Genomic DNA, 11,939 nt, shown 5'->3' on the forward strand with positions numbered 1-11,939 from the left:
TCAAAATAGAGCACGACATGATAGAGTACACAACAGAACAGGGTCTGAAGTTTTTTGACGAAATTGATCCCAACCACTCTCCTATAAAATTGGCCTTCAGTGGGTAAAAAAAAAAAAAAAAGTGAATTGTCCAGATAATTACTCCCCCAGGATGGCTCGAAAATCTATGTATCTGCTTGTTTCCTTACCTGCATAATTCATTAATGTGAACAACAAAGCGGGACCCAAATGACAAAGTCTAAACTTTTTTTTGGGGTTGGGAAGGCCAACTTATCAATCTGCCAGAACCGACAAGGAAATTATTCAAAGGAAAAAAGCAGCTCATCAATCACATAAAACAAGGATTCCACTATTTGAACAACACGACCTATACAATTGATCTTCTCTTTTATTTCATGTATCGTGTGTGACTGGGAAGCCTTGTTAGACTACGGGACCTGAATTCTTGTGGTGAAAACAGAGAAAACACTACCAACTTTCTATGTCACAGCAACTCAAAAAGATAATATCTTAAGCTACTTCCACTTATTGCTCGGCCAATAAATAATAAGATCTGGTCTGGTTTCTATTCAATTCTCCGTTACTCTCTTATCTTCTGTACAGCAGCAAGTTATGCAATTTGATTTGAGACAGGATTCTCAATGCTTAAACATTTGCAGTTGGCTCGATTTTCACTAAGAGTCTGCAGAAGTACATAAATTCGTGAGTGGATGATGAATACTACTACATGGCAAGATGTAAGGAACTTGAAAAGTTCAAATTTTCTTTTGATACCTTGAACTGTTCCTGAAGGTCTTTGATGTAATCGACAGCCAAGTCCAACATGTCTGCCGTGTTCGTTTGCTGTCAAGAAGAAACATAAATATCTTGAATCTTTCAGAGAGAGGTAGACAATGGTTACAGGCTAAAATATTATACCGAAATGTACTTACTACCTTGTCCATGTTAGGGACGAGCTCCTGTAGTTTCCTCATTCTTTCGCTAATCCGGGTTCTTCTAACCTGAAAGTAATTTACCCTTATAATCACGCTTACTACAGCTGAAGTCATCATGTGTTCACCAATTAAATCAACAGAAAGGCATGTTGCATAAATTATATCAATAATTAAAATTGTCAATTGATAAGGTAACAGAGATTAACTTTACCCTTTCTGCAATGCTTCGAGGATGAGTGGCACAGCCACGCTTAGCTCGAATTTTACAAGGAACAGAATCTTGGAATTGCAGGAACTTTTCCACGGCAACAATCTCTGAAGAAGTCTTTGGCAAACTTAAGTGGTGGGATAATATATGAACCCGAGTTCCAAGTCCTCCATTCTAAATATATAGACAAAAATCAGACTATACCACACAAGCAACAAGATATGGAGAAAACCAAACCCAAAAGGCAAATTTGATACCTGAGCATCAGAAAAGAGTTTCCCATCATCATCTTGTTCTCTTTTCATGGCAGAAAAATTATCTGTGAGATGCGATGGATCATTCCAGGAACTATATGGGAACCCAAGGCCATAAAATCGAGCATCATCGTTTCCGTTTCCAAGTTTTCCATCACGAGGACTATTTGGCCCAACAGTTTCAGTCCCCAGTTCAGAGATCTGCGACAACATTCCTAGGGAAGAAGGAAGTCTTGAAGAGAAACTAATTTGACTCTTCAATCTGTTTGTAGATGGACTTACATCTCCACAACTACCATTCACTCCACCGTAGTTTCCAGGACCTTTCATAGAGGCATAGCCTGCATGCAATTTACGGAGAGATCATTAAGTAACTCATTCTAGTGTCTGATCATGACAAAATCTGTTTGTCACTGCTCAGTTGTTTGAAATGATTATCCACAGACAACATTTTATCATTTTGACAAGTGATTATCCCTCAACAACATGAGCATCTTAAATGAGATCTTTAAAAATTGATCTGCAATTAAGTCCCAACATATTCTCATCAAACACAATTCCTCAACTTTGTTTAGTTGCTGAGGAAAGGGAGGGAAAGGACAAAACAATAAATTTTCCGTACTATTATGATGCTCAGGTTGAACCCAGGGAAATAAAAGCCTCAACTAAAACTGTGCCCAATATAAACGCTATCCTGATACAGTTTAATTCACTTGTAGGAAAACTCGTACTTTCCTACATTTTCTTGGCAACTTAGGGACTAACAAAAAAGTGGAGTTCACTAACGAGTTTATAAAACCCAGTACGTATAAATTGATCAGACCACTCCTTTCTTATTCCTGATAACGATATTTTCCACAAATCGCATTGCAGGTGACTAATCGTGAGAGAATTGTTTCAGAGAGGAATTTTCTTCTTTTCGTCGTTTCCTTTCCGCTAACTCAATCGACACACAACTTCTCAGATCAGTTCCCCATCATATATCTAATATAAAGTTGTTAATTTAATTAGCTATGGCCAGCTCTATATATACAATTTAAAAGCAATGATCAATTTTCAAATCGTCCTAATAACATGTTCAATGAGAACAAGCACAATACCATTTGGGATAGAAATCTGGGAGAAAAGCCCAGCAGGCGAGCTGCTTTGCCTGACAATATTGGAGTTAACTGCTTTCGTTTGAACGTGGCCATCCATTGCCATTGAACCCGCCAACCCGTATGCGCCATCCATGGCAGAAGGTGTTGTCGCAGTCGTGCTATATCTCGGATAATGTGGGGGCAGACCCCCAGAATAGCCCTGCTGAGAGCTCACACGGTTCGCAGCCCCCTCGGTCGCCGCCAACACCGGAGGCTTATCCTCAAAATCTTGGAAACTCGGCGAAGTTGAATCTGCGCCGCCACCGTAATTCAGAAATCTTGAAATTAATCTCTCTGAATCAGAGCCCTCCGTGAAATTGCCCTTGTTGGCACCGGAACCAACACACTCCTCGGTGAAATTGGACAGAAGTGAGCTGGGGGCAGAGCGAAATCGCAATAACCCAGAATTGGTTTGGTGATTATCGTGTTGCTGGTGTTGATAACTGTGCTGGGAATTTGATTCCATGGAACACACGCCTCTGTTTCGCTTTGTTCTATTTTTTTTTTCAAAGCCCTTGGAGAGTGGACCAAAACTCAAGGCTCATGGCACCGTCTGGTGTTGGGGAACTATTATACAAATCGCTCACAACTTTAACCAGAAACTTCTGGGGAATTTTTCTTTCACTTTCTTGGGAAAATTTCAGCTTGATTTCTAAGCAGACTCGGATAAGATCTTGAGGAGGAAGCAACCGAGGGTAAAAGCTTAACGAAAGCATAAGCTGCTGGGACTGGTAAACCAACAAAAACAAAAAAACTTAGCCAGGAGACAATGATAGGCCGTAAATAGACGGAATCTTGAGGTCTGTATTGAAGATAGAGAATAGAGATCTAAGTGAAAAGACAACTGAGAGAGTGGGAGAGAGGGAGAGAGAGTGTATTTGTGAAAGCAAAAGAAGAGAGAGGGGATGAACTGCAGCCTTAGATTTGCTTTTCAAAGCACCGAAAGCAAGGAAGATCTCGAGTTGCAGAGAGAGAGAGAGAGAGAGTGGAGGTGGTGGGGGTGTAGTTGACGGCAGAGAGCGAGAGAGAGGGAGAGAAGACGCGGTATTTTTTTTTATTTTTATCTTCTCCTTCGTGGGCAAGTGCAGCCAACGAGGAAGTACAGAAAGCCATCAATCTAGCATCTACACGGACTCCACCTTGTATTTAAACAAAAATCAAAACAAAAAATCTATTCATCCTTCATCTTCTTTTATGAAAAATAATAAATATACATATTTTTTTTTACAAATACATTATATAACTATATTTTAAAATAAAAAATAATTTATAAAAATAATATCACTTTATAAAAAAAATAATTTACACAATATTTTATCACTTTATAAAAACCAGGCCTTTATGTTGTATAAGTAATACTACGTATAGTTGTGGAGTGTGCAAACGTTATGTAGTCACTTTAAAAAATAGTGAAGTTTATTATTAAAAAATTAATTTCTTTTTATGTGGATCCTGTATTTATTCATTTTTTTCAAAAAAACTGCATAGCGCTTGCACACTCACGATTGTAAATATAATTTCTCATGTTTGTATAGATAATTTGAATTTAAAAATTTTTACATTAAAGTTTTATATCACACACATTTATCTAATCAATACGTGATTTGTAATTTATCATTTTTGTGATTTTATCTAATATATGTTTAAATATAATGATAAAAATGATAAATTATATATTAGTTATTAAGTGAATATATATGGTGTAAGTTTTTTTTTTAATTTAAATTTATATGTGTGTATATATATATACATACAATAAATGCAATAAATCATTAATAAATCACAACTACAACTAGTCAGGATTTTTTCAAAATATTTTTAAGCTATATTTGGATGTTAAAGTTAAGTTGAGATAATAATATTGTAAAATAAAAATATTTTATAAAAATATTTTTTATTTAAAATATAATTATGTAAAATATTATATATAAATCATTTTCTTTGCCATATTATGTCGACAGAGTTTCTAGTGCATAGAGAATAGTGCCCCAATGCCATCTTTTTAGGTCCCACTCGACGGATAAGGCATAACTGCCCAGATAAAAATCATAGGGGGTGGGCGGTGATATCACGGATATGCTTTCACGTCACGGTGAGTCGCATGAGCACCAGATTCACGCCGAATCCGATTCTGCTACTCGTCGTTTTCACTTTCACTTTTTTGTCCGCAGAACACACGCACGCACATTCAGAAGCGCCGTCTTTCGAACAGTGGAAATCATCGGCATAATGCGTCACTCCGTCTTGTCTCTCTCTCTCTCTCTCTCTCTCTCCGCTTCAAAATGTTGAAGCTTTTAAAAGCCTCGAATCATCTTCCATTATTAAGGAGAGATAAAAGCCAAATATCCCAAAAGGAACCCCAAAAAAAAAAACTGTGCAATCTTGAATTCTGAACTTTGATTACATGTGATTGATAAATTTTAGCAAGACAAGACATTATGACACTCCATAGGAATAATACATTTGAGCATAACTCATGTTGTCGACAAATCAGATATTCCACAAGACATCGGTTCTTTCTTTTTTCTTTTTTTTTTCTTTTTTTTTTTTTAAAGTAGGATTGGTTTCATATATATTTGGAATAATTTTCGGTTGAAAAAATATGCTCTGTAGATTTCTGGCCAAGGTTTAAAATTCTTACTATATTGACGTACACCTCCCCCAAATGAAATTAAAGGAATAATAACTTTTACAAATGAATTGAGATGAAAGTTAAAAATTAAATAAAATATTATTAGAATATATTTTTTTAATATTATTTTTATTTTTAAATTTGAAAAAATTAAATTATTTATTTTATTTTGTATGAGAATTTGATAAAATTATAATAATTATATGAGATGAGTTGATAAGTTTTACGAAAACAAACGAGTTCTTAATTATCTGAAATTCTCTTGGATCTCAATGAGCTTATTAGTTTGTGGGAGAACCGAATCAAATCGGTCCTTAAAAGTAAGAACATAGAAGCAGACACAATTATAAAAGATTCTCTTGATTCCACAATGATGTTAAAGAAGATCAAGTCATCCATTAAAAACACTAATCTACGCAAAGTAAATGAGGATTCAAAATTGGATGGAATCAACTTTCAGCGTCAAGATCTAGTTTTGACTTCTCATCTTATTTACGTGCAAGATATACATTCCTTCTCATCATAGATTTTATAATCTCTACAATTTAAAATAAAGAATAAGGTTATGAATTTATGTTGAAATTATATTCATATTCAATAATTAAACATATTCCTCCAACGAATCAAAATTCAATAAAAGTAGATGTAGATTAAGTCTATTTCCTTAATTTTTAAGATTAATCTATATATTAAAGTTGAATTAATTAGTCATAGACTCTTTTAAGTTGTATAGATTGCGGTCCCCTCATTGCACCCGTGGAGCCTGTGATAAAGGGAGAAAGTAAACCAAAAAGAGTGAATAAAAATTGATGGTGAGAGATACAAGACAATGCTTTGCTTGCACATTGAAAGCTCCCTATTAAAAGATCAATAGGGTGGTGTTTTTGTGGAGGGAAACATGGCCACGTGAGCTCGGATTTGCTTCAATGGATTTGTCTAGTTTCTGATCTTTCAAGCCTCAGACGTAAGAAAAGGAGGAAGATATATAAAATAATAACACTAATGATCATAATAAACATCAAGGATAGTCATGCACGAGTGGTTTGAAGTACTATTTATCTAAAAGCTATAAATATATCAATCTATAATTATAATTGATATATTATAATTGAGAATGGTTATACATCAGCCTGTAGCTGCAGCACATCTCACATAATTTTTTTTTTTAAACTCAGTACATTAAGTGTGCTGCGGGCCTGCAGCTACGGATTGATGTAAATAATTTTTCATTATAATTAGGATAATTCCTCTTTGAATAACTAGACATTCCAGGGATATTTCGTACCATTTTCATTTATATTTAGGTGTTTTTCCAAAAGATTAGATGAAGATGCTGTTCTTTTTTTCATCGAAGAATAGATTCTTTATATCTCTACTTGGCTCATTACAAAATGACAAATTTTATTTATAGTCTCATTGATGAATGAGAGTAAAAAGAGAAAAAATAATTTTAAAAATGATATTATTATAATTTTAAAATTTTTTTAAACATAACTATATGAGTTTGCATGAACAATTCTCATTTAGAGACTGTATGTAAACTAACTCTTTTAATAATTCTATAATTTTTCTTTTAATTTCTTATTATTGAAAATATCAACTTAGTGTTGAAGATTTATTTCTAAAAAATAATGGATTTTAGTTTTCATGAACACGTTGTAAAGAAAATGGAATTCATGTCGTGCTCATCTTGGTATATGCTTGGACCTATTGGCTAATTGGCCCAAAACAAAATTTCCCTTTTTGGGTCTAATTGGTCGGGGAGAGCGGTATGACCTTCTTTTATTTCTTGCCAAAGATAATCCATTTTATTAATGGGCAAAAGGACTACAAGGAAACAAAACAGATACAAAAAGAGAAAAAAAAAAACTACTGAATAGATCATGGTGGTTCAAAAGAGAGATTTGGATTCAAGAGGCCCTTGAGGATGGTATGGATGGGAATGTTTCCAGAGGTGATATTGGAAGCGACTCATTTTGCTATGTTGTGGGCAATAAAATTCCCAAGACTCCACATCTTTTTAACTACCACAATATGTCCTTTATAATAGGAGCAAATAGCAATCATCAAGTCTGTGGTGAGCCAAATGGTCATTCTGTATGTCCAGTTAGAATAGAAACATAAAGTAAGCACCAAGGAACTACATGTCTTCCAATACTTTGAAATTTCTTAGAACATCAATTACAGTACTGGTTGGAACGATACTCATTGTTTTCTGGTCCTGCATCTGGTACCCGACCAGTCAACATCTCCAAGAGCACAACACCAAAAGAGTAAACATCACATTTCTGAGTGAACTTGCTGCCATAAACTCGAAGCTCGGGTGCCAAGTGAATATTAGAGGAAGCTGAAATACTAAAATTCATTGCAGAGGCATTTAAGATGGTTTGGTTTGATTTGATTTCTGCTTTTTGGATTCTGAGTTGGGGAAATTTAGCTGTGTTTGAAACAAGACATGCAAGTCCGAAACCAGAAACGCAAGGCTGGAGGTCCTCGTGGGGAAGGATTTCCGTTGATTTTATGTTTCCATGAACATATTTCTTGGGGCTAAACTCATGCAGTTCCTTGAGCAATGTTTAACCTTGCTGCCCACAGCAGTGGTGGCAAATAATTGGATCGACCCCCTGCAACGATTTAACGTCAGGAGAAATACACTTGGTTAAGCAACAAATTAAGTCATGTCACCAACTAATACCGATTGTAAGGGAACCATGCTATTGGAATGAATTTAGGTATAGTATTTGTAGGAGTGAGAAGTGGTAGATTAACAGGACCACGCGGCCACTCTGTACAGGTTCTGAAATAAACATGATCTGATGTTCTCTAGAGACATGGTTAAGGGTCAGGGACCACAGGGAAGAATACGAAAGACATCTTGCCACTGGTATAAAGGACGTGTTTCACATCATTAACTATACAGATGACCTGCGACAATAAAGATGTGGCATTGGTTGTCCTGGGGAGATTTCGATGTTTAAGTCAGTAACACAGTATGAGAATCAGTGTATGTAAAGATGAAGTGAAGTGTTTATTACCTCTCGTATGTTATTTTTAGAAGGACATGATAGATGTGGCGTATCCGTCATGATCCCTTGTTAACTGGGGTGGGATATTTCATGTTTTGTATGAGTTATCTTTCCTAAGATGATTGCATCCAACTGTGAATCAGGCCTCCAACTTTTTGGAAGTTATCTACCACGTGATCAGGGTTATGGACTCTTCGGTCGTGGCCCTCTCAATCTTAAGCTAAAGTTTTAGGCCTGTTTTTTAGTCGTGGACTTGGCCGATGAAACATCCCCTCCAACAGGTGTACCAGAAACAAGTTATTACTGCCTGAAGGGGGCAGGCAATTAAAGCAAGCTGAAAGAGTTTCATTCGTCCGGTGCACACAAGACTACGAAACCAAAAAGGCCCAAAAACATGTACTATGTTTGTCATCCTGTCAAAGCAAGAGTAGAAAAGGAGAAAAGAGTAGCCCTTACAAGGTTGAAAATGGGAGTAACAACTGCAAGTTTCTAAACAACTTAATTAGGTGAAAAGAAAGCATTCCAATTCAGACACCTCAGCAATGTCAGCATGGCTACCATCTAGCATGCACGCATGAGTACTATGGTCCCCAAATAAAACACGGCACAAATGTTAGGTTTCACGCTGTATAGTCATAGTCAAATGTCTCTTGCAAACATGCCCCACCTCATACTCAAACTCCATGTGGTACCTACACTCAAGCGTTTCACCGCCACGATCGTGGGTGTCGCTTCACTTGATCCCCCCCTCCCTATCACCACCACCTCGTACACTATCCCACTCCTACTCTTCCCCAACACGTACGCTAATGCCCTCAACATGTCCTCTCACTCGAGGCAAAACCTGCCCAACCCGTCGTCCACCATCATGAATTTACCATTTTACCATTTGTAACACTCGAACCTAACACCAAACTCGCATTCTAGACAAATTTTTGGTTAATAAGGTCTAGGAAGCTCACTTGAGTTTTAACAAAAAATTTTATTTTTTAAAATTGGCTACGGCCAAAAATATCTTATGGTGGGATATTGGGTTTTATTGGATTTGATAATTAGGTTAAAACCATGTAATATTGTAGGGATAAAAGTGGAATCTTATTAGTTGGTAATCGGCCCAAATATATTATTGAACGATTGATTTATTTTGAACATGAGATTAAGGCCTAGTTTATTTATGAAATCCAAGCCCATTAACGTATTCAATTTCAAAAAAATGTTACAATTTTGGAGTTCCATTCACGATTCCTTATTGTCTTCAACATATTTAAACCCATGCATGTTTCTTCCCTTTTTATTTCTAGGTTTCAATCACCAATATATATCATCTCATGCATGTCAAACCTCCCTCAATTAGGATTGCTGTACATGATTCTAAATTTCTTCAGTCATTTTCCCTTTATTTCTCTCCCACGTACGTTAAAGAACCAAGCACCAGTATCCTTCACGTCGCCTAGCTAGAGACTCCACATCGTTGTCCCTGCACGTACCAATAGCCGCTGCCACCCAGCCTCTAGCTTGCATCAGCAACTTGAATGGAAAATTACCCCACGTGTCAAGATCTCCCCTACATGATGGAAGCCACTAGCCCCACTGCCCAGCCCCACGTGAAACCGACAACCACCTTGACTCCCTTTCATAAACTGCAACCTTCCCACACCCAAGGCCACGACAACCACCAAGTGGCACAGCCATGCCCACGTCCAAACAGTCCTCTATTTTAGCCATTTAAAAACAGAGCAACCCCAACCATCAGTTCCACCTTGAACCGCAGCTCCTCGTGTCAAGTACACCCCCACCACAAGCTACCTAGCCATCATTTCTCTCTCTCTCTTGTTCTGTCGCCTGGAACAACCACTGTTGCCCCATGCCGGAGGTTCACAATTGAGCCATAACTCACATTGCATGCATACACTGCCTGTAAACCTCTCTCTCCTCCATTTCCACTGTTAAAAATCGAAGTCCCTTAGAGAGTAAGTTTCATGTACCTTAGTGATCGAGTGGTTATTAATTATGATGATATTATTGTGATGAGACTAAGAGAAATTAGATGGTTGGGGGTGGTGAGTATTTTTAGAGTTTAATCTATTAATAAGTGAAATTAGGTGAAAATCATAGTATTTGAGGAGTGATTATAGGTAAATGAAGTCTAGGTTATTTAGGTATTTTGTGTTTTAATTACGAAGTACATGTTCAAGTAGAAATTTACGTAAGTTACATAATTATTTTATGGATGGCGATTAATATTTGTTCGGCACCATTGTGAAAAAAATTTGAAAAGTTAAAAAGTTCAAGTAAATGAAGTTCATATACTAAATTTTGCATAAAATAAATAAACTGAGGTTGATTTTGAAAAATGTGCATGCTTTGTTATAAAATGAAATTTGAAACAACCTTAATTATTGATTATGCATTACTCATCAAATATGTATGAAAGAAGAAACTATTTTCTGTCATGACTAATGTAGACATAAGCTTATTTTTGACATTTTGTTTCTGAACTACACAAAAAGAACGAATATGATATTTGAAAATTTGTGCATGCGATATGAAAATGTTCTGAATATATTTTTGAATATGTGAAATGATCTAAATCTGTTCAATACTCTATTTTGATATGATGTGGCATCTGAAAACTTTTGGCATGACTTTCTGATTCTGTATCTGTATATGATTTTGTTCTTATTTTTATCTTTTTCGTTAATGCTTTGCCACTGGTGATAATAGTTGCATACGGCTCAGTCACGGGTATAATAGTGGCATACGGCCCAGTCACAAGTGATAATAGTTGTATACGGCTCTGCCACTGGTATAATGGTGATTTATAACCCTACCATGAGGATTAAACACGGTATACGGCCCAACTACGGGTATAATAGTGCCATACGACCCCGTCATGAGTATAATGGTGATTTATAACCCTAATATAGGGATTAAATATGGTCTATGTCTCGATGTGATGCTCTAATATGATATGAAGATGATGTTTCAAATTATGCTATACTAAAGGATTTTTGAATAAGAATGTTTTTGAAACTTTCGTTCTGATATTTTGACAAATGTTTTGATTTTGCATTTTGAAAATATAAGTGTTTTGTTTTGCATTCTGAACTCTGTAAATGTTCATGTTTACATAAGAGTATATGTTCTATACTTACTGAATTGTTAATAATTCACCTATTTATCTCCACAATATTTTTCAGATAATTTGAATATTTCAACTGAAGATCAAGATTATAGAACATGAGTGAGATGATTTATACATAGTAGATTAAGCATAGAAGATTTCTATGAGTATTAACGATTTTTGTTAAATAATTTTATCGTATTGTGATGACTTGATATTTTGAGAGTTTGATTATATTGAGATGGTTGATTTGAAACAAGAGAAAATATAAATAGCACTCTACTGTGCATAACAGCCGCTACACACTAAGTGTATTGGATGAAAAAAAAAAAACCACAGCACGGGTGTGCTGCGGCTATGGGCTGATGCCCAGAATAACTCTTGAAATAATATTTTTTAATGAGCTATTCTGGGCATCAGTCCATAGCCGCAGCACACCGTTTTGTAGTTTTTTTTTTTTTCATCCAATACACTTAATGTGCAGCGACTATCATGTACAGTAGAGTGCTATTTATATTTTCTCCTTTTCTATAACATTGAGAAGTTGGAGTCATAAATATATTATTAAAATATAAATTTAAGTGAGAGAAGTAACTCTCTTACTTTTGCGGCCTTGGCGTT

General features: G+C 35.9%; 1 protein-coding gene across 1 annotated transcript; it reads right to left on the minus strand.

Annotated features, from left to right (window-relative positions):
• Nucleotides 1-299: 299 nt before the first annotated feature.
• On the minus strand, nt 300-3,655 carry LOC109020257 (transcription factor bHLH130-like). Its single transcript, XM_019002677.2, has 6 exons — nt 2,498-3,655; nt 1,401-1,738; nt 1,147-1,317; nt 936-1,001; nt 775-843; nt 300-682 (listed from the first exon to the last, which is right to left on the minus strand). Exons 1-6 carry the CDS (start codon nt 3,000-3,002, stop codon nt 611-613), a joined length of 1,221 nt encoding a protein of 406 aa, XP_018858222.1. The 5' UTR covers nt 3,003-3,655; the 3' UTR covers nt 300-610.
• Nucleotides 3,656-11,939: the final 8,284 nt, after the last annotated feature.

This window comes from Juglans regia, chromosome 3, assembly GCF_001411555.2.
Source record: "Juglans regia cultivar Chandler chromosome 3, Walnut 2.0, whole genome shotgun sequence".
Classification (NCBI taxonomy): Eukaryota; Viridiplantae; Streptophyta; class Magnoliopsida; order Fagales; family Juglandaceae; genus Juglans; species Juglans regia.